Raw genomic sequence first — 23,656 nt, 5'->3', positions numbered from 1 at the left:
ATTGGCTGGGCGCTGTGGCTCACACCTGTAATCCCAGCACTTTGGGAGGCCAAGGTGGGCGGATCACCTGAGGTCAGGAGTTTGAGACCAGCCTGATCACATGGAGAAACCCCGTCTCTACTAAAAATACAAAAAAATTAGCCAGGCGTGTTGGTGCATGCCTGTTATCCCAGCTACTCAGGAGGCTGAGGCAGGAGAATCACTTAAACCTGCGAGGCAGAGGTTGCAGTGAGCCAAGATTGCGCCATTGCACTCCAGCCTGGGCAACAAGAGTGAAACTCCATCTCAAAAACAAAAAAAGAAAAGAAATAAAATTTATCTTAACATGGGTAAGAGGGGTTGCTGCTTGGGAAATATCTACTGGAAGTAATGAGGTGAGGAGTCAGGGTGAAGGTCGGAGGTACCTAAAGAGACAGTCCTGCCCATTTGGACTTGGCAGTCGAGAAAAAGACATGGTTACACCTTCTGCCTCCTCTGTGTGTTTAATAGATGAACAAATACCAGCTGCTGGGGAAACTTACGACATTATAGTGAGGCATAAAAATCAGCCCTCTTGTAAATAATGTTATGCTATTCGAAGTTCGTGACAAAAATGAGTGCAGAATCCCAGTCATATTAGCTTGCTACTACCAAAGAGTAGGCTTCAAAATTTGACCCACATCATCACAGAATAGCAGACAGGGTACCTCACACAATGACCTGATCCTGTTTTTACTAAATTAAGTGAAAATGATGGGATCTTGCAGACTCTGAATAAATGTGTTTTTGTTTATCTCTGAGTTGTTCTCAGATAGTCGTACAGACTTGGCCATGAATTCTTGTAGAAGACTTATCACTTTGTACAGGGCTGGCAGAGGTTTGCATAATTTAGATGCTTCTTGTATTCCTATTTTACGTTCCTTTCCAACTATGGTATTGGAACTAACCAAGTCTGTAATTAGCATAAACATTATTTGGTGCTAAAAAATTGTATCAAATTTTAATAGAGGATAGATCAGTGGTTGTCAGGGGTTAGGGGAGGGGAGGTATGACTATAAAGGGGATGGCATGGAGGAGCTTCTTTGTGGAGATGGGGAAGTTCCGTATCATGAATATGAATGTGATAAAATTTCACAGAACTACACACACATACCCTCCTATACAATGAGCACATGTGAAATCCATATATAGTCTGTTCATAGCATTGGGCCAGTGTCCATTTCTGGGTTTTGATCATGTGCTATGGTTATGTATAATGCTGTTATTTGAGTAAGCTGGTGAAAGGTCCATGGGAATTCTCTGTGCTGTTTTTACAGCTTGTGAGTCTAAAATTATTACAAAATAAATTTTTTAAATAACATTTTTTAAAAATGTGAGCTATTCCTGAAAAGATTGCTATTCTCAGAGTACCATAAAGCTAGTTAAAGTAGTCAGTACCCCCAACTGGATGCACAAAGAAATATAATATTTGAATGACTTTTTCCTTAGAGGAATCAGTATGACAATAGGAAAAAGAAAAATAACGATTTATCCTTGAAACAAAAACTGGAACAAAAACATGACTTAAGTATATAGTGTAAGTATGTGCTTAAATACTAAGTAGATAGGGTAGAGAAAGACATACAGGAGTATCTGTGGAATATTGTATTATTGCCCCCCACTAATTGTTCCCTTACCTCTCCGATGATCATAGGTCCTACCCATTGCTATGTGACTTGTAGCCCCTCCCTGAATGCAGAGCATCCCCAACCTAGGGTCAGTCTTGGCCCAAGGGAGTGAAGTTTAGCTGCTTCAAGAAGCATTGACAGACTGTCATTCAGTTTCACCTCTTGCTTTTCCTTTCCTCTGCCATGAGAATAGCATGTCCCAAATAGCAGTTGTTCCTTCATCCCTAGGTCCTGGAATAAGTAGACAGGTGCTCCTTCCCTGAAGCTCTTGATATATAACATGAGTGAGAAATAAACCTAGGCCAATGAGATTTTGAGGTCGTTTGGCACTGCTTTATTGCTAAGCTAAAATTATATCTACAAGATGGATGGTTTCACTGGGCATCACCAACTTGAAACTATTTTCAGTTGAACTCAAACCTACAAGCTTTCAAAGTTTGAAGTCCTAACCCATCCTGTGGTTCTTTACCAAATAATATAAAACAGCAGTAGATACTAAGCTTTCTGAGGGCGATTGTAGATTGTATTATTGTTTAAAATATTTGCTGTCCACTTCTGGGGAGGATATTACACCCTGCCCTGTTGACTTCCAGATTGGCCATGTGCCTTGCTTTGGCCAGTGACATGCAAACAGAAATGATGACACCATTTCCAAGCAGGAGATACATAAGCCGTTGAGTACTCTGCCATTTCTTTTTCTCCTCTGCTGTGAGATTGCATATATCCTAGATAGTGACTGCTAAAGTCCGTAAGTGAAAAGTGAGATAAATTTTTGTTGTGGGAAGCCACTGAAAATTAGAAGTGATTTGTTAACAGTATAACCTAGCCTCTTCCAAGTTAGATAGGACCTGAGCCACACCTGGAGTCTTCACATGGTGGGCATACCACCTGGCCCATAGTAGGTGCACACTAAATAATTTTTTTTAGACAAAATGAAGAAATTGATAGGTACCTAGGAAATAACCTTATTTTTAAATGAGTTATGTTTAGGGTTTGTGATTGAATACTTACACATTTTAAACATCTTATTTTTATTACTATTACTTTAAAGACAGGGTGTCACTATGTTGCCCAGGCTGAAGTGCAGTGGCTATTCACAGGCATGATCATGGCGCATTACAGCCTCGAACACCTGGGCTTAAGCAATCCTCCTGCCTCAGCTTCCCAAATAGCTGGGACCACAAGCATGCGCCACTGCACCTCACTTATCTTTTTTTAATATCAGAATTCCATATTAAACCATCAAAGGTTTTTGAAATGTAAAAGTTGTGCAGGGTGACTATAATCAATAATAACTATACATTTTAAAATAACTTAAGGAGCATAATTGGATTGTAACTCAATGGATGTTTGAGGGGATGAATACTCCATTCTCCATGATGCGCTTATTTCACATTGCATGCCTGTATCAAAACATGACATGTACCCCATAAATATATACACCTATTTACTCACAAAAGTTGAAAATAAATTTGTGTAAAGTTGATTGATGATGGAGCAAAAACTGGACATAAAACAATATCTTGAGATGTTAATGAATAAGATATATTATGAAATAGGAAGATGGTCTTAATAGCTTTTCATTAAGAGTTGTATTGGTGGCTTGTGATATTAAATATCTTCATAGTGCCTTCACGTAGACACCTTCCTCTGCAGATTGGTAGAGAAACTGCCAACAAAGCCCCTGTGTAGTGAGATGAGGTGGTTGTGCTCCAGTTCCTCCAGCACGCTAGGCTTTCCCCCCAGTGGTGTCTCATGAAGCAGTCGGAATATAGCCAGTGTAATCAGCTGGACTTCATGGTAATTTGGGTTACATAGACAATGTATGGATTTATTTTTTAACTTAAATCTTTTCAGATAATGTTAAAAGTCTCCTTTTACTTTCATCTCTGAACCTAATCTGTCCCCACACTTTCCCAGAGTCATTTACTTATTTATCAATCTAGAAAAAAGCTGTCTTACTGTTCAGAGTAGGGGGCTTTTTTTTTTTTTTTTTTTTTGAGACAGGGTCTTGCTCTGTTACCCAGGCTGGAGTGCAGTGGCATGATCAGGGCTTACTGCACTCACCTCCTGGGCTCAAGCAATCCTCCCACCTCAGCCTCCTGAGTAGCTGGGACTAAAGGCATAGGCCACCACCCCCAGCTAATTTTTTTTTTTTTTTTAAGTAGAGATGAGGTCTCTTATGTTGCCCCAGCTAGTCTTGAACTCCTGAGCTCAAATGATCCTCCCAAAGTGCTTGTTTCTGTTTTTTACATAAAAGTCATTATATTTTATGTCTTGTGTTGTGGGTTGCTGTTTTCATTAGATAATATATCTTAGAGATCGGTCCATGATTTTACAGAAAGATCTAGCTCATTTGATTTAACTGCCATGGAGTATTCCATAGTATAACTATATTACAGTTTATTTAGCCATTGCCTTGCTGATAGAGATTTATCTAGAATTTTTTAAATAATTTATTGCTTCCCATTGAATGATTACAGCATCTTGCATAGCTGGGCAAAGGACTCATAAGAAACCTACTAGCAAAACCTGGTTTGACAGGTTCATCCAACTGTATAGATGAGTGTTATTCACCAGAATAAACTGAAGTGTTACATTGCAGATCAAAAATTAATGAGCGTCACCAAAAACTGAATTTCTTTCGCTCTTTCTTAGAAAAGGAAACATCCAACAAGACCAGTATGGTCAGAGGCCAAGCGTGATCCTAAGCCCAAATGGAGAGTGGGCCAGGCAAACCCAGCAGCCTGAGAGGGGCATGGCAGCCTTGCTGAGTACATGATACACAATGTCATAATTACAGTGGTCCCCAAGTTACATGCAACCACCCTGATCGTATGACCTGGTTTTGGTAATACTCTCATGTTAACCACAAAAATTTTAAATAGGTCTTTTTTTATATCATAGAGTTAAAAAAAAAAACTGCTTCCTACTTCCCTAAATTTCTTAAGAAATTTAAGATCGCAGTAATGTTGCTAGATTTGCCCTTAAAGCAGTGTTTTGGGTGTTTCTCATATAGTCAGCATGTGGGTGACATTTAGACCCAAGCTTGGCTTACAAGCATGATTCATGAGAACACATCAGATGGTGACAGCAGAGAATTTCCCTTGGTACTTAGAGGGGAGTAGCTTCAAGGAGCCATACTGCTCTGGCTGCTGGAGGAAGTTGCACCGCAGAGCTTCTGTTGGTTAAAAACAGTGTTTTCTAGAAACCCTTAAAGCCTGAACCCCCAGCCCTCAATGACAGTCAGTTTGGTCCTTCAAGAGAAACCTATGGGGCATTTTGGAGGCATTCAAATATGGGTGGAAAATTGAAGCCAGGATGACCTCTAACCAAAACCCTGCCATTATTTTACTCATTGCATTAAAAGCACATGTGCAGTGATGTCAATTCAAATATGAACATACTCATTCAAAAAACATCATTGGTTGCCTGCCTCCTGGTGGGAAGGGAACATTAACTCCTCTAGAGATTTCACACTGCACATAGCTAGATTAGTCTCCAGCCTCAACTACTGCGTTTGCAGACTTACCTAGAATATGACTTCCAGATGGCTATGGACACAACAAGAATGTATCTAGGAAATGTGGCGCCCGGTCAGCATCCGAATTCTGCACAGTGTAGATCCATGTGTTTATTTTAACAAATTGCAAATGATAGTGGTAATGATGATGGTGATAAAGAGAGACTTTGGAAAATCTTGGTAGAAATGTTGAGAAATGTTTCCAAGGAAGACTAATTAAGTTGCTATATTATAAAACTAAGAAATGAGAAACAGGCCAGAGGATGCTTTCAATAGAATTTGAATTTTTCACTTGTCATTTTTTTCTAAGAGATTTAGATTTGTAGGTTAGACTTTATTTGTGCCTATGAAAAGTGATTAGCTCAAAGCCTTCATTTTTTTCTCCCAACCACATATATGACAGAAGTGTCTGAGCTGTATTTTTCCTTCTTTCGTTATAATATAATGTCAGGCTTGTGACATATGACAGCAGGTTTCACACTCCACTTAATGACAGGCTGCCAGTTCCTGGAGAACTAAAAAGGAAGATTAACATGTATTTCACTAAAAAGGAAAATGTTATTAACTTGGTAATCGTGAAGACTTGGTGTGCACCAGATATTTCTTTGTGGCCCTAAGTCTAGCCAGACTTGCTGTAACTTATCTGTGGGATGACTCTATCTACAGCCCTTTGGTGCACAGTGATAAAAGTGTGCTTTGTTAAGGATTTAGTAGTTGCTTTCATACACATTTACTGAAGGTCTACCATGTAGGAGATAAAATGATTTCAGAGGATACAAAGACGGACTTCTACATTCAGATAGTTTTGCAGTTCAAGAGGAACCTATTAATGTCGCTTTCCTCTTTTTACCTTGGTTTCCAGGAAGCTCAGAGATAATGTTAATACTTAATCCTCAGTTCAGCAACATCCTTTAGGACCTCTCTTTCCTCCCTGTTAGACTGTCATGTCAGTCCTCTGTGTGTGGGAGGTGAGAGATAAATGATGAAAAATTAAAGGGGATGTAGACAGAATCATAATTATCATAAGTGGCAGAATATGTTAAGTGGCTTGCAAAAGACAGAAATAAAATGCTCTGGAAGGTCAGATGAAGGAGAGAAATTGTAACTGGTATTGACATCTGGAGAGACTTCCTAGAGGAGGAAGGAGACTTTGATATTGACTTTTCAGCTGTTTCAGCATGTGGAGTCCTGGCAGGTGGAGGCAGCAGCCGAAATGAAGACAGCAGCCGAGATGAAGACACCCAGGGTGCCTGCCATCTGGGACTCACCGAAGAGAAAGATCAGATGTTCAGGTTTATAGATGTAGGAAAGGATCCTGAGGCTGCTCTGATCATTTGCATGATGAATTTGATGAATTTGGCAGCTATCAGGAGACCTACTCTTGGGCCAGTGGGGGCAGCTTATGCCCTGGTATTGTGGTGTTCACCTTATCTGTCCATCCAGGTCACAGGCATCACCTGGAAGCCACAAGCCTTACCCACCTTTCAATCCCTCATGGCCCAGGCCGGCACCACACTTTGCCTGAGCTCTCATTCAGCCTGTGCCTTGAAATGATTTTGTTTTGAAAAACGGGTCAGAAAGGTTTGGAAACAGCAGTGTGTTTCCTTTACTTAGAGAAAAGCATCCTAATTCTGCTTTTCAGATAAATCTTTAGACTCATCTTCCCACGACTCCTTAACATGAGATCAGGGGGTTATATATTTAATGAAGAAGTAACAGATGTTCCTTTGGTGCCGTTCTACTTGAGTTAATGTATTTCACCAGCCAATATTACTGTATTCCCTATTCAGTAAACAGTATATTTAATGCATATGTAGCACAGTAAATGCTCTTGCATTGGAATTATGCATATAAAATCTGATGAAACCCTAAACTCTGTAGTTTACTTAATGGTATAGTAGCATTGTCCTGGGTCTGCAAATATGCCATGGTTATGTAAGATGTTATCACTGGGGAAGCTGGATGAAAAGTATGAAGGAACAGTCTGTACTATTTTTGCAAATTCTTGTGAGTCTTAAATTATTTCAAATTAAATAGCTTTAAAAAAAAGAATTAAAGAGATGATCTAGTCCAGTTGTTTTCAACTTTAATTTTAGCAGTGGTCTCCCTCTTCTGCTTTCTCCTGCCTCTATCCTCAGCATCCTTAGGCACCACCTGACATTTTTAAAATGCTGATCCCACCCAATACATTTAGGCTCCAGATGAGGAAATCAGGGCCCACAGACGTAAAATGCATCACTATTTAGAGGCTATTGATAGAAACACAGCGAGCCTGGGGAGTTTTTAGGACGAGTTGCTCTCTGCAGATCTTCATGACTCACAGCTCTGTCGCTAACACTGTGGTTTCTTTTGTCAGACTAGGTGAGATTAATTAGACTGGAAAAGAGTTTCCATGCTCCTGCATCCCATTGCTGCAGTGCAAGAAATGGCATCATCTATATAATTGAGACGGTGCAAGAGGTGGTTTGGGTTAGCAGACGGTTTCACAAAACACCACTCAGGGCGTTTGCCAAGAGGACTGGCTTGAAAGTCCAGGAATGGGGTGCAGAAGTCGGGAATGCAGGACCTAGGAGGAAGTCCCTTGACTTCTGCCAGCTTGGCCTTCACTCTGACCACCTATGAGGCCTGAGGGTGATTAACCCTGAGGATGGGGAGCCCTGTTCCTCCCCATCCAGGCCCAAGTCACTGAAGTATTTTGGGGAAACCCTGGGCACCTTGAAGTTTGCTCCTAAGGATAATGTAATAATAATAATAATTGCTTATATTTGTCTAAGGATTTTCAGGTTGCAAAGTCTTTCTCTTATATTCCCTAAGTTGAGTGTCACCCCTTGCGCATGACACGGGCAGATTGGTTTTATTTCTGCTTTATAAATAAATGACATGACTTTTCCAAGGTAAGAGTTTATGCCGGGACTGGGGTCAGAACACAGGTCTCCACAGTCCTGCTAAATGCTCTTCTCGTAGGAGACTCTCTTGTTCTAAACAAAGATCTTGGTTATTGTAAAGCACCTGTGCACACTTGCTGATCAACAAACAGCTGGTGCTATTATTATTACTGTCATTGTTGTAATTCATAGGCAGGATCTTTGGCCACATGTAATTTTGGGGTGTGACAACTCCAAGACTTGCTGGTTCTCCAGACTTAGGCAGGAGGTAGAAGCGATGGTTTCCTCTCTTCCTACACCTCCAAACGGTGAGAGCCTGAAGGCGCCATATGGCTGTTGCATGAGTAAGCCTTAGGTTTTCCTGAAAAGTGAGTTGCCTGTGTGCCATGTCAATGGAGATCTATGTGACAACCAACTGGTATGACAACTACCCTGGGGCTGCCTGGCACGCACATACTCCTGAGGGCTCCGTGTGAGCTGCCATTCTTTATTTATTTAGTGCCATTTGTTGATGCCTCTTTTCTGCAGGGAAAACTGGTTCCTTCATTTCCCCTGGCATCTTCTGTGCCCTCCGCACTGTAGGACGCAACCTTTCCTGTCAACACAGGTACTTTTAATTGGTGCTGGCACCAGCCTACTCCCTGAACATTCTTCCTGATGTCCTGGGATCTTGGGAAAAGTGGTGGGCTTCCCTAATGGTGGAAGTCTAAGGCCATACTTCAGACCGTGGACCCAACTACTGCTTTCTAGAAGAAATAACCTATCAAGGAAGATGTTGATGTTTCACACCCTGAGAGAGACATTTAGGAGGTAAACCACTGACCTGCCTCAAGGATATCATTAATCATCTACACATAGAGGTGCTAGGTACTCACCTCACACCTGTGACACACTTACTAAATATTTGTTGAATGACCTTCTAGAGCAGTGGTTTTCCAGTCTTTCGTGTGTCTGCCGACACGAGGATCACTGGCACGGGCTGTGAGGCCCCACCCCCAGAGTTTCTGACTCGGTTGGTCTGGGAAAGGACTAAATACTATGCCTTTCTAACAAGTTCCAGGTGATGTGACGCTGTGCGGGAACCATGCTTTGAAAACCCTTGTCCTAAAGCAGGCCTTGGCAAACTTTTCCTAAAAGGACCCAAATAGTAAATATTTTAGATTTTGTGGCCCACACAGTCTCTGTCATAATTACTGAACTCTGCCATTGTAGCCAAAGAAAATATGTAAATAAAGGAGCATGTCTGTTTTCCAATAAAATTTTATTTACAAAAACAGGTGGTGGACTTGTTTCCAAAAAAAAAAATATATATATATATATACACACACACATATGTATATATATGTGTGTGTATATATATATATATATGTTGCAAATATAAAAATGGTGTTGTAAATATATTGAGAGCCAGATCCTCATTCTGGGTAGATCTCCAAAAGCTCTTGTGATGGGAATCCAATGTTGGTCACATCGTAGGTCTGTGCTCTCTGAAGCAGCACAAATACAAAACTTGGAGTGAAACAGAGATGAGTGTTGTTCCTGTGCAAGGATGACGTGCAGATGTGTGAACCATTTCATATAAAAAAAAATCTGAGGTCTGATGTTCATCAACCATGTGATTTGGGGAAGGTCATTAACATCTCTGTAAAACAAGGATAATTACGCAGTAAAAACTAGGGGAAAATGCTTACTTTTATAAGTTCTGGGTGGTGCAGACACGAGGGGTTTACTATTCTTTATACTTCTCTGTATGATTGAACTATTTCAGAATTCTCAAATCTGTGTCTTTAAAAAGTAGTCGTAGGCCGGGTGCGGTGGCTCACGCCTGTAATCCCAGCACTTTGGGATGACAAGGCGGGCGGATCACAATGTCAGGAGATCGAGACCATCCTGGCTAACAAGGTGAAACCCCGTCTCCACTAAAAATACAAAAAATTAGCCAGGCGTGGTAGTGGGTGCCTGTAGTCCCAGCTACTCGGGAGGCTGAGGCAGGAGTATGGCGTGAACCTGGGAGGCAGAGCTTGCAGTGAGCAGAGATCATGCCACTGCACTCTAGCCTGGTCAACAGAGCAAGACTCTGTCTCAGAAAAAGAAAAAAAAAAGTAGTCATAACAATCCTTTGGCATATATGTGGCTTAGGGTTTAGGTTCTATAGTCAACCAAAAGATAAATTACCTTATAGTCAGAATCACCTTTGGAATTCCCCGAAATCACCAGCACCAAGGCCCTCAGAAAGTCAGCAGCCAAGAATATTCTACTTTATGTCACTTTGTGTTGGAGCAACCCTGAGAGAAAGGTTAATTCAAGCTTATTATGTCTACAGTAGATCTCTGGATCTCCTGCCCTTCCCCAAACCCTGTGCTTCTAAAGTCTTGCTTAATTCAGTGGATGGCCACTCTGCCTTTACAGCTGCTCAGGCTGCAAAGAGTGATTCAAGAGGAAGAACTTAATAGGAATGAGTCCTGATAGGTACCTGTTGAATATGAAATTGTTTTATAGTTCCAATGGAACAGCAGAGTCTATGGCCATACCACCCTGAACATGCCTGATCGAAAGCTAAGCAGGGTCGGGTCCGGTTAGTACTTGGATGGGAGACAAATAGATCATCCAAGTAGGAGCTCAGGGCTCTACTATTATTTATTTATTTATTTTTTGAGATGGAGGCTTGCTCTGTCGCCCAGGCTGGAGTGCAGTGGCATAATCTCAGCTCACTGCAACCTCCACCTCCTGGGCTCAAGCGATTCTCCTGCCTCAGCCTCCCAAGTAGCTGGGATTACAGGCACGCGCCACCACGCCTGGGTAATTTTTGTATTTTTAGTAGAGACAGGGTATCACCATGTTGGCCAGGCTAGTCTCAAACTCCTGATCTCAGGTGATCTGCCTGCCTCGGCCTCCCAAAGTGCTGAGATTACAGGTGTGTGCCACCGTGCCTGGCCTACTTTTATATATTAATGAACAGAGGAGGCCGGGCACAGTGGCACATGCCTGTAATCCCAGCACTTTGGGAGGCCGAAGCAAGTAGATCACCTGACGTCAGGAGTTTGAGACCAGCCTGAGTAACATGGTGAAACCCCATCTCTACTAAAAATTAAAAAAAAAAAAAATTAGGTGTGGTGGCAGGCACCTGTCATCCCAGCTACTTGGGAGGCTGAGACAGGAGAATTGCTTGAACCTGGGAAGCAGAGGTTGCAGTGAGCCGAGATCGTGCCACTGCACTCCAGCCTGGGCGACAGAGTGAGACTTCGTCTCAAAAAATAATAATAATAAAATTGAACAAATAAATAAGCAGAGGCCCCAGAAGCAGAGGCGCTTGTCTGCACTACCTGCGTGGTACCTACCTACCCTGTGATATGGCACTCTTCTAAGCATTTTACAAAGACTGACTCGTTTTGTCCTTATTTATAGTAACCACAGAAGACAGATGCTGTTAATTTCCCAGCTTACAGATGAGGCAGAAAGGATAAGTAATTTGTCCAAGGCCATGCCTCTGGGTAGTAGCAGAGCTGGAACCTGAACCCAGACAGTGACTCCAGAGTCTATGCTCTTTAACCACGATGGTCTTCTGTATACCATTTTTCTTCCCTATGCGTAATCTGTGAGTTGAAGAACAAAAGCTTAAAAATCTAAAAGGTGTCTGGTTGCACCTTCGGTGGTCTATGTGGTATGCTAGAGAAGGTAATGAAATTGCAGTGGGCTATGGGGAAGCGTAATTTCAGTGCCTTTCCAATTTTCATCTGACTGTGCTGAGTTTCCCTGTAAAAAGCATAAAATACTTTGGAGATGGTACAGAAGCAGCAAAATGTACCTGTCAAGTTTGGATGTAGATCTGGTTTCGCAGTGTATTGTATTTCTGGATACCCTGTCCAAGAGGAGATCTCCTGAATGATCCATTTAGGGTTGTTCCGTTCACTTCACAAACACACTGATTTTGTGTCTACTTGCGCCCCAGCCTGCGCTAGGCACTGGGGAGACAGAGATGCCAAGTTGTTTAAAACACTGTGCTTGTCCCCAAGGGCTTTGGTGACCATAGCTCCAGAAGTAATAGCTTTGGTGGAAACTGTGGTATGTGCAAATTTCACCCCATAAAGAGAGGAAACATAGGTATTCATTATATTAAAACATGATGCGGGCCAGGTGTGGTGGTTCATGCCTGTAATCCCAGCACTTTGGGAAGCTAAGGCTGGTGGATCACCTGAGGTCAGGAGTTCGAGACCAGCCTGGCCAACATGGTGAAACCCCATCTCTACTAAAAATACAAAAATACCCACGTCATGGCGGGTACCTGTAATCCCAGTTACTCAGGAGGCTGAGGCAGGAGAATCGCTTGAACCCAGGAGGCGGAGGTTGCAGTGAGCTGAGATTGTGCCACTGCACTCCAGCCTGGGTGACGAGCAAGACTGTGTCTCAAAAAACAACAGTAAATATTTTAGATATTTATTAAATATATAAATATTTAGTGGCGAAGTCACCACCACCCATTGTGTGACTCCAGAGAATGATGCACAGTCTGGTGTTATCGAACCTTGACTTGGGGCTGGGGACTGGTGGGGCCTGAGCTTGGCTTAATCTGAAAATGTGGTCCTTTCATGACTAAAATGAGCATTGTGCTTCTTCTCCTCCCAGGACCCCAGGAGCAAGCACAAGTTCAAAATCCACACTTATGGAAGCCCCACCTTCTGCGATCACTGTGGGTCACTGCTTTATGGACTTATCCATCAAGGAATGAAATGTGACAGTAAGTAAGTTTTCTTTTCCAGTTCATAGCGAGGCTCTGTAGCTCATGCTCAGGGTTTGCTGAGCAAGGAAGGCTCAGTAACTTTTCAACACCAACTCTTCAATAGAATTAGTTCAGATATATACCAGACTGACGAAGTGTAGATTCTTCCATTGTCAAAGTTCCAGTTTATTAAACTACTTGATTGCCTCATTATGAACCCCCAAAAAGCACTCGATTTATAAATGAGGTTGGTGGGTGCTGTCACTTTTTTTGTTTTGTTTTTTTAGTGGCAGAAGTCTTCAATCACTGTAAAATATAGCCTAGTCAAACCCCAAAGAAGACTCCCACCGCCAGGTCCACATTTGGTTATAGCTTCAAAATAAGCCAAGAAACCGTACTCATTATCTTCCTGTGTCTCTAATTAGTGGGTGGACTGTGGAAAAATCCAGTAGGCTCTTCTTAAAACTGAAACCAAAATGAACATAAAAACCAGAATAGCATCTTATTTAAGTTCGCTGACCGTGCATATTTATGGACAGATCAAATGTATATTAGCCCAGCTCAAAACACTGAGGACCACTGACAAGCAACACACCAGCCCTTTTCTGTTATTTTTTGTTATGTGTGTATCTCCATCAACTACCAGGAGGAAAGAAAAGCAACTATAAAGACTCTTTGCTTTGATCATTCTTTTATTTTTTTTTTTTGGAGGCGGAGTCTCACTCTGTCACCCAGGCTGGAGTGCAGTGGCGTGATGTCGGCTCACTGCAAGCTCCACCTCCCGAGTTCACACCATTCTCCTGCCTCAGCCTCCCAAGTAGCTGGGACTACAGGTCCCCACCACCACACCCAGCTAATTTTTTGTATTTTTAGTAGAGATGGGGTTTCACTGTGTTAGCCAGGATAGTCTCGATCTCCTAACCTCGTGATCCACCTGCCTCGGCCTCCCAAAATGCTGGGATTATAGGCGTGAGCTACCACACCCAACCTGCTTTGATCATTCTTTTTTTTTTTTTTTTTTTTGAGACAGAGTCTCGCTCTGTCGCCCAGGCTGGAGTGCAGTGGCGCAATCTGGGCTCACTGCAAGCTCCACCTCCCGGGTTCACGCCATTCTCCTGCCTCAGCCTCTCCGAGTAGCTGGGACTACAGGCGCCCGCCACCACACCCGGCTAATTTTTTTTATTTTTAGGAGAGACGGGGTTTCACCGTGGTCTCGATCTTCTGACCTCGTGATCTGCCCGCCTTGGCCTCCCAAAGTGCTGGGATTACAAGCGTGAGCCACCGCGCCCGGCCTGATCATTCTTAAAGTATGAGATTCCTCAGGCTATGTTTAAATACAAGTTGATACCTTTAGGACATGAAAAGTTAATTGCCGAGCCTGTTTTTCTAATAGATCGGCAAGCATTGTGGAAATATCAGCCTATTGTCATTTGCTAATGACTATTGCCATTTGCTATGATGGCCAGAAGCTGATATTTGTGTTTTGTTTTTTTTTTTTTTTTTTTGAGATGGGACTCTCGCTCTGTCACCCAGGCTGGAGTGCAGTGGCGCAATCTCGGCTCACTGCAAGCTCCGCCTCCTGGGTTCACGCCATTCTCCTGCCTCAGCCTCTCCTAGTAGCTGGGACTACAGGCGCCCGCCACCATGCCCGGCTAATTTTTTTTTTTGAATTTTTGGTAGAGACAGGGTTTCACCGTGGTCTCGATCTTCTGACCTCGTGATTCGCCCGCCTCTGCCTCCCAAAGTGCTGGGATTACAAGCATGAGCCACCGCACCCGGCCAGAAGCTGATATTTGTATCTTACATGGAGCAAACTGTAGAAAAAGGAACATAAACGAGCATTATAGAGTAGATGGAGTTTCTCAGGACACAGGGATTCTTCACCTTACAGAGTTGTACGGCGTCACAACCAAATGCAGTGTTTGTTTGCTTCAAGAAACGCTGGGATTTCCACCTGTAATCCCAGCACTTTGGGAGGCCTAGGCAGGAGGATCACCTGAGGTCAGGAGTTCAAGACCAGCCTGACCAACATAGTGAAACCCTGTCTCTACTAAAAATACAAAATTAGTCGGGTGGTGGTGGGCACCTGTAATCCCAGCTACTCAGGAGGCTGAGGCAGGAGAATTGCTTGAACCTGGCAGGCGGTGGTTGTGGTGAGCCAAGATTGTGCCATTGCACTCCAGCCTGGGCAAACAAAAGTGAAACTTGGTCTCAAAAAACTAGAAAAATAAAGAAACCCTGGCATTCCAAAGACATGGTTTTCAGGGGTTCTGCAAGGGCTTACAACTTAAGTGCATTTGTAAATATATTTTAACTACTTCAAAACTGGGAACAAAATAAATATTCGAATGTGTTACATACTCAACCTTCACTCCTTGGGCAGAACTTGCAGTCAGGTTTCTCCTACAGCATCCTCTTCACTGAAGAGTCGGCTGGGATGGGGAAGTATAGCATTAGACACTGTTCCTGTTTGTACTTAGTTTTCTGTATGAATCAGGATTTTTGGATGCTGTACCACTTTAACAAAATGCAAAAATAAATGTGGAGGCTGGTCTGAGACATTAACTGGTTTCAAAGTTTTGTTTGTATCAGAGGGCTTTATTGGTGATCCTTGAATGTCTTTCTAATAAATAAATAGTATAAATTTGTGTTTGTTAGCTGAGTTTATGCTAATAAAATAACACTCATATGGTTTACATCATTAGATTTTGCTTTAGATTTTGTTTGCAAAATGGTTTCCTTACTAAAGATTTTTGAAAACCGCTCTCCTGGACCAGTGCTTTTTGATCTGGTTTTGTTTTAAACTCTTTTTCTTTGGAATATTAAGGCTTCTGTGGCTGCCGCCTGTGCTCCTTTCTGGAGACAGGAGGAAAACATGCCAATAAGCCCCAGGACTGCAACCCCTACTGACCTTAACTTCTGCAGGAAAAAGCCTCTTCCCATGCCCCTCCACCTTGTACAATTGCAATCCTAGATAGAGTTCCAGTTGGGATGGGACAGGGCATCAGGGGGCAGTTAGCAACAACAACTTGAGTGGGCCAACCTCTCATTTTGTAGAGTTGGAAATGAAATTAGAGCAAATCAGCTTCCCAAGATATACAGCGGAGACTGAAACGTGGCCTAGTGCACTTTCACCTCCCGTGCCCTCCCCGTTGCCTGTGTGCTTTCCAGAGGCTCTGGCATTTACTGCCTTCACATTGCAAATTTTGCCCAGACGCTTAAAGACATGACATGGTTAACACAAGCGATATTCATAACACAGCTTTTCAGGAGCCTTTATATTGGCTAAATTCGAGGTGTAGAATTTTGAACAGTTAGCCTTGGAAATAGAAGCCTAATAGCATCCACATTTGTGAATTGGCTAATTGTTCTTTCCTTAGTATGTCCATCATTCTGCCGTCAGTGTTTAATCGGAGCAGTATACATTATTCATGATGCATTTTCCAATTTACTTTATCGTGTTAAAATTAAACACTCAAAATGAAACGGAGAGGAAGACCCCACCTTGATGATTACAGAATAACCTTATTAGTGTCCTGGCAAGGATTTGTGAGGATTCCAGTGGCCTTCCCTCCTTCTGGAAGCCTAAAGGTACAAGGGTGATCGAGCTAGAACACCCACACACAGTCTTCTGTTTGTTTCCGGCACACAGGATTCTTTTCAGGGTTTCTTTGGTTCATTGCAATAATACTGATCTTTTTTTATCCTCCCCCTGTCTCACCCACGTAATGTCAGCTGTAAGGAATGGCTGATCATGCTAGGCGGGTATTTGTTTTACTTGGAATGATATTTAAATATTTGAAGACAGGTTTAAAATATCAAATACAGGTTCTTTGGGGAGAAAAACACAGGCAATGTACTTAAACCTTGTTGAAAATACAAGGTTAGCTGAGGAAAGGAAAATTTAATGAATTTTCTATACTCAATCCACAGATTTTCACTCTTTCTCAGTGGTAAGCCCAGAATGGCATAAAGAATTCATTAGCAAAAAGTCTTATGTTTAAGCTGGGTGCAGTGGTTCACATCCGTAGTCCCAGTGCTTTAGGAGGCCTAGATGGGAGGACCACTTGAGCCCAGGAGTTCAAGGCTGCAGTGAGCTAGGATTATGCCACTGCACTCCAGCCTGAGAGACAAAAGGAGACCCTGTCTGAAGAAAAAAAAAAAATCCTGTGTTTAACATTTTCATATTATTTTGCCTCTGTGTACATAAAATATTAATTAAGCTGAGCTTTGTACATATTTACCTGTGTGAATTTTGTATATTGTTAAATATTGGAAACAACCACAGAAGGCCAAGCTGGGATATTTTGTTTCAGTGAAGACTGAGCAAATATGGTATGTGTATTTTAAGGATATTGTCACTCACATGAAGCCTGTGCTGTACAGGACATCTGCTAACAGTTCCTTATGTCACCAAAAACATTATAGCAAAGTATCGAGTTGGGGGTAACTCATTTTCACTTCTGCTCATGCACCAAAACACTGAGGAGCGGTGGTTGGAGTCCATATGCCCAGCTCACCCTCTCCTTTCTTGATTCGCAGCCTGCGATATGAACGTTCACAAGCAATGCGTCATCAATGTCCCCAGCCTCTGCGGAATGGATCACACAGAGAAGAGGGGGCGGATTTACCTAAAGGCTGAGGTTGCTGATGAAAAGCTCCATGTCGCAGGTGAGGCTTGCTCATCCCGGAACAGCATTGTGGGCAGGCATTTGGATGAAGGTTACGCTGATATTAAGGCAGGGTGGGGGCTGGGCTGGATGCCCTGAGGCCTTTGGAGAGGCAGTCACCCTGGTGGAACCATCACTGTCTCAGAGTCCTCCAGTCCTCTGAGCCCTCGGGTTAATACACCTCCCAGGAGATGGGTCTGTACACCCAAATTCCCAAATACTCAATGTCACACAAAGTCACAACCACTGTGTGGATTGGGCTATTCTGACAGCATGGCCTGTGTACTCTCCTCCCGGTGACAGGGGGTCAGGGGAGCCAATTAATCAAAATGCTGTTGGAGGGAATGGAACTAGAACAAGGGGAGGCGAATGGATGGATGACCCAGGTGTTTTGTGGCATTGGGCTGTGATGGCCCAATAAATCCACCTCAGCAATAGCAACAGCCATTGAGTGCTTTTGCTTCCTCTGTGTTAGGTATGGTGCTAGGAACTTCACATAGATTAATTATTTAGACCTGACACCTATCTGGTTATTAGCCTCATTTTCCAGAAGAGGAAACAGAGGCACAGAGAGATCAATCACTTGCAGTGTTACAGTTAGTGAGGAGCTGGGATAGGAACGGAGGCATTTGACTCCAGATACTGTGCTTGTAATTACCACACCTCCTACAAACAGCCTGGCTATGGGACCAGAATTCCCTATCCACAGGCCTGGTTACTCCCTCCTCGGGGCTGTTTCTGAGTGGGTTCTGCCACAGCATGGCTTTTCCTTTGGTTTTCCCACCAAATCCACTTTTGGTTCATCGGCACACTCAGTCAAGTTATCCTGGAGTCTTATTGGCCTAGGACCCATCCTGTGTCCTCAAGATGTCTTGAGTTCTCGGTACCATGACCCACTCCATGTTGGTATATGGTTCAACTCTCAGACATCAACCTATTTCCTTATACCTGGGGGGGGGTCCCTCAGGGACCAACTGTATACATTACTCTTGTTGACAAGGGCGTTCATTTTCATTTGATCAGCAAGGTGTCTTCCATTTGTATCTAGGAATTTGAAGCTGTCATAAACATGGAAAAACTGATGCTAATCTATTATGTTTAGATAACAGAAAGCATCATAGAAGAAGGGCTTAGGAGGATCTGTTTAAGAAAAAAGGGAAGATGGGGGCTTCCAAAGAAAAGCTTACTTTTGGAAACATCCTCAGATTTTTCCTTTGAAAGATAAGCAAATGTTCTAACCAGGGCTTTCCCCGCAGGTAAGAACTCAGAGAAAACCAAAGGATTCCAAGGTATCGCTGGGAGAGGGTAACAGTGTGCCCCTGGATAACCTTGAAACCAGCTATAGCTGATGGTCAAAATGGAATTGGGAATGAAATCCCTATCATAGATACAGAATCCCTTCTGACTTTTTGTAGTTTTTAGAGAAATTCTTTTATTTTTCTCAAGACCATCCCTATTGTGCCATTGCCTTTGGGGCTGTGGTTGTCACCTGCATTTCTTTTTAATGGGCTGATGCTTTCCTTGGAATCCACTCTGCCCTTATCTGACAGCCAGGGCCCCTCTGACTGGGCACTGATGCTCACTGCCCAGAGGCAGATGGTGTTCCTCGGGGGCCATGAGCTAGGCCATGAGACCCCTCTGCAACATCACAGCCTTGCTCTTGTTTCTCTTTCCAACTAAGGCTTCCACATTGTCAAAACCATGTATGGGGGGAGCAGATTTTGCAGTCGAGGGGAAAATTACCATAAAACCTAGTCTCCATCGGTGGTAAGGGATCAAGGAGCATAAAAGTAGAATGCCTTTGGGCTAAACATTTCTATGCTTTTCTTACCTTTTCCTTCATTTCCAAAGCTACTGCTGTCACAATAGAATAGACATCACAGGTGAATATTCAGAGTTTAATTATGGGTTTACATGTGGATACCTTATGGCTCGCTGTAAGGCAAGAATGCCTGAAATGTTTAGCTGGCATTCATTGTGTTTCTAGATAAAGCAAAACACGTGCTCTGCATGCTGGACACACCCCGTGCCATCTTCTGTAATAAAGGCAGCAACCATATGGTACTGCCTGAACCTTCCAGTCTCTCCTATAAACCTCAAGAGCCTTGCAGATCTAAAACTGCACAGAGAGGCACAGATGCCCTGGCTAGGGTGGCACAGGTACACAGGTGGAAGAGAAAGGTCAGGCTTCATCATGCTAGAGCTTACATCAGGCTAATTCCTCTACCGTTGCCAAGAGTTGAACTTGACTCACAATTGTAGAATCAGCTTAAGGAACAAGACCTTTCACTGGATTGGACGTCGACTTTTTACATGTGAAAGCCAGCCAGTATTACTTATGCCAACTATCTGGGCCAAGTCCCTTGAGAATTAGTTTAAAATTTTTTGTAGAGCTATAGCTCCACTCTAGGAATGCGAATTCAGCAAGTTTCATAATAATAATAATAAATGTCTTATTCCATTCAGGCCGCTATCTCAAAATACCTTAGACTGGGTTACTTATAAATAATAGGAATTTATGTATCACAATTCTGGAAGCTGGGAAGTTCAAGATCGAGGCCCCAGCAGATTCAGTGTCTGGTGAAGGCTCCGTCTCTGCTTCATAGATGGCACTTCTCACTGTGTCCTCACATGGCAGAAAGAAGGCAGGCTGTGTCCTCACATGGTGCAAGGAGCGATCTTGCTCCCTGTCATCTCTTTTATAAGGCTCTGCGTTTGGATGAAGGTTATCCCAAAAGGATTACTTCCCAAAGGCCCTACCTCTTAATACTATCACACCGGGAATCCAGCCTGAAGATATGAATTCAGACCACAGCAAATAGTAGCAGCAGCTCACAGCTATTCAGTGCTTCCTCCACAGGACCACTTTCTAAGTACTTTATGTACTAACTTTCATTCAAATCTGTGAAGAAGTTGACTTTATTATCCTTACTTTATAGATGAAGAAACGGAGACACAAGGAAATGAAGTGACTCACCCAGAGTCACACAGATGGTAAATTGGATGGCTAAATATTTAAATGGCAGATGCAGAGAGAAGATATTTTGATGACAGTATCCATAAGAATTGGAATCTATTTTTAAAGTACAGTTGTGTGTGTGAAGGGAATCCAATCTTAAGTATGGAAAGTCAGGCTCAAGGAAATAACTAATTAGTAATTACATCTTTAACATTTTTAATTTAAAGTAATTTAAGATTTTCAGAAAAGTTGCACGCATAGTACAGAGTTCTCGTACACCCTTCACCCAGCAACCCCCAATGTTAATGCACTTGTATAAATATAGTACCTGATAAATTTATGAAAAATAGGTACTTAACAGCCAGGTGCAGTGTCTCACACCTGTAATCCCAGCACTTTGGGAGGCCGAAGTGGGTGGATCGCTTGAGGTCAGGAGCTTGAGACCAGCCTGGCCAACATGGTAAAACCCCATCTCTACTAAAAATACAAAAAATTAGCCAAGTGTGATGGCATGCGCATGTAGTCCCAGCTACTCAGGAGGCTGAGGCAGGATAATCACTTGAACCCAGGACGTGGAGGTTGCAATGAACCCGAGACTGTGCCACTGCACTCCAGCCTGGGCGACAGAGCGAGAGTCCATCTCAAAGAAACAAAACACAAAAAACAACAAAAAAAAAAACCAGAAAGAAAGAAAAAATAGGTACCCTCATTAGTTACTAGGAATTTTTTTAAAGAGCCAAATAGAAGACATCAGACTCATCTTATTTCAATATAAAAGGACCACAAGTGGTACTAAGCAGAGCCCCCTTGGGGCAGTGCTTGCCAGTGATGGGTGGCACCCCCATGCCCGTTATCTGCCTGCACCTTCTCCCAACCAAATAGTTCAGGCATGAGTTTTTCTTGAGAAATGTTTTCATACCAATAGCTACCATGTATTGAGTGCTTGCTCTATATTTATCGTTCATAAGCCTGGACCTTTATGCTCAGCATTTTATATTCATTGCTTCATTGACTCCCCAAACAATCCCATGAAGTAAATACTATTATTATCCTCCCTCTTGAAATGAGCAAAAGAGCTGAGAGAAAGGAAGGAAATGGCTCCAAGTTACAGGGTGGAAAGTGATGTAGTTGGGGCCGCAGCCCAGGCCTGGCTTCCACACCCTTGCTTTCAGTGCACAGGCTATGAATGTTTCAAGTCTCTCTTATTAGAGTCTCCTTTGGAACAAACAATAAACCCATAAATATTTGCTGAACCCACAATCAGCACCCCACAAGGTTCTTTGAGGTCACGGAGAGTCCAAACATGGGACTTAAAACCAGGGGAGAAAAGAGTAACACAAGAAGAGAATAAAGAACAACCCACATCCAAGTAAAATTAAGTGCCAGGTACATGGTGATGAAATAGCACACCCTTGGGAGGTGTTGAGGGTGGGAAAGGGGACAGAGAAGGAAGGACCCCGTGGAGAAACAGCCGACTGAATGCTGTAGGTATCTGAGAGGCAGAATGGGAAGAAAGCTCCAATTGAGAGAGTCAGAGGGCTGTGGGAATTAGCCTGATGGTGGCTTTCATGAGAACACAAATATAAACCATAAGCCATCACGTGCAGAGTTTATGGTCCAAATGTGAGTGATTTCTCGGAAAATGCACTTAAACCTAAACCCTGAGCAGCTGTGTTAATTGCCAGGTTAGTTCAAACTGTGTCTTACCTGTGTGGAATCACTCAGGTTGAAGATAATTCCCAAAGTAACATAGAAACTCCCAACAGGAGCTCTGCTTCAGGATGGAAACCACTCTTTGCAGTCAGAGATGAGTTTTCTTTCTAGCTTGGTGGGGTATTTATGGGAAAGCCCTGAGCTTTGGTGGTGTATTTTTATTTTTTGCCTTCGGGCGGTGGTGCTGATGTTATCAAAATGGTGTTGGGGTTTTTTTTTTTTTCTTCTGATAGGAGATTGTAATAGGTTTTCTACACTCTAGTGTGTTTTGTAAATTCGGTTTATAGGAGTAGTAAAAAAAAATCCCTCATGGGAACCAATTTTCAATTTAATCTTGTAAGTAAATGGAAAAAATATCGCGTGCTTTACAGCTGTTTCAGGAGCACGTCTCTCCCACAAATAGATTATTCTGAAGAAGAGTCTAATTTTCTCAACAACTTGAGGTTGTTAATTTGGTGTGGAGATTAAAGTTTTAAACTGAACTCTGGTCGGGGAGGGGAAGACTTCCTCCCAGCTCTTCCAGCCCAGACTCCTCCTGCCTACCTAGGGTCCTGCGCGATTCGATGTCTGTCACCCCTGCAGATACGGAGACTCACCCTCATCTTATTGTGATTAAAACAATGATATTCCCGCTGTGTGTTCTTCCACCTTATCATGGTATATTTGCTACAGAATGAAGGAAATGAGCCTCAGCTTTGTATGATAATCGTTCATTTTTTTGCTTCACCCATTGATCATACATTATTGAGCGTGTGTCCTGCTCTCTTCCCGGCACCAGGGATGCTAAGATGATTAAGACCTAGACCATATCACAGACTGTGTGGCCTTTGGAGGAGAATTCAGGCATGAAAAAGAATTGCCAGGTGCTGTTCCTCCTGCAGTGGGAGTTTGGGAGAAGGGGAGCCTCAATGGCCCTGGGGAGGCAGCAGGTGACAGCTTCACATCGGAAGTGGCAGTGGAGCCGGGAGGATAGGGAAGGAAGGAGAGGGCATTCCAGGCAAAGATGCAGAGTGTGTTCAGGAAGCTCAGCACCATCTAGGATGTCAGGAATTTCAAGTGAGAGTTGGAGAGAGCTGGAGGGAAGTTTGTTTCTTTCCATTTTCAAAGTATGAGAGCTGCAATTATCAGTTTACCAGTTGCACAATCCTTAGGAGCCATGCCCCCAGGCTCTGAGTTAAATATTTCTTTTTAAAACAGGAAGATTTTAAGTTCCAGGTAGCTACGTTTTCAACAAGAACAGAGCATCAGTCTTCTAGCCTGAACTCTACACATCACCCTGAGATTCACAGTGAGCAGAGACCTTCTCTGTCATTGCTGGGTAAGGAGACGCAGCAGGTAGCCCATCCTTTCCCTAAAGGCTTTGCACAGGTACCTTTTGCAGTGGCAGACAGGCTGTGGAATATAATAACTTGTTCGGGGCTGCCAGCAAGGAAATGCATCAAGCTCCTTATTTAAAGGAAAAGGTATTAGTTGGAAGTCATTTCTGTTCAATAAATCTTGGTTATGGGATTTGGATCCAGATCAGGAACGTAGATGGTGACAC

General features: G+C 42.9%; 1 protein-coding gene across 3 annotated transcripts in view; it reads left to right on the top strand.

The window, feature by feature from the left end:
* PRKCA (protein kinase C alpha) overlaps positions 1-23,656 on the top strand; it is a 508,353-nt gene that overhangs the window by 326,649 nt on the left and 158,048 nt on the right. For all 3 annotated transcript variants that reach the window (XM_055243384.2, XM_055243385.2, XM_063617498.1), the window contains 2 exons: positions 12,678-12,789; positions 17,314-17,442. In XM_055243384.2, the coding sequence (XP_055099359.1) occupies positions 12,678-12,789; positions 17,314-17,442 (241 nt within the window). The remainder of the gene's footprint in view (positions 1-12,677; positions 12,790-17,313; positions 17,443-23,656) is intronic.

The sequence above is a fragment of the Symphalangus syndactylus genome, chromosome 14 (assembly GCF_028878055.3).
Source record: "Symphalangus syndactylus isolate Jambi chromosome 14, NHGRI_mSymSyn1-v2.1_pri, whole genome shotgun sequence".
In the NCBI taxonomy this organism is placed as follows: domain Eukaryota; kingdom Metazoa; phylum Chordata; class Mammalia; order Primates; family Hylobatidae; genus Symphalangus; species Symphalangus syndactylus.
This window is presented reverse-complemented; position numbering and strand designations above follow the sequence as displayed.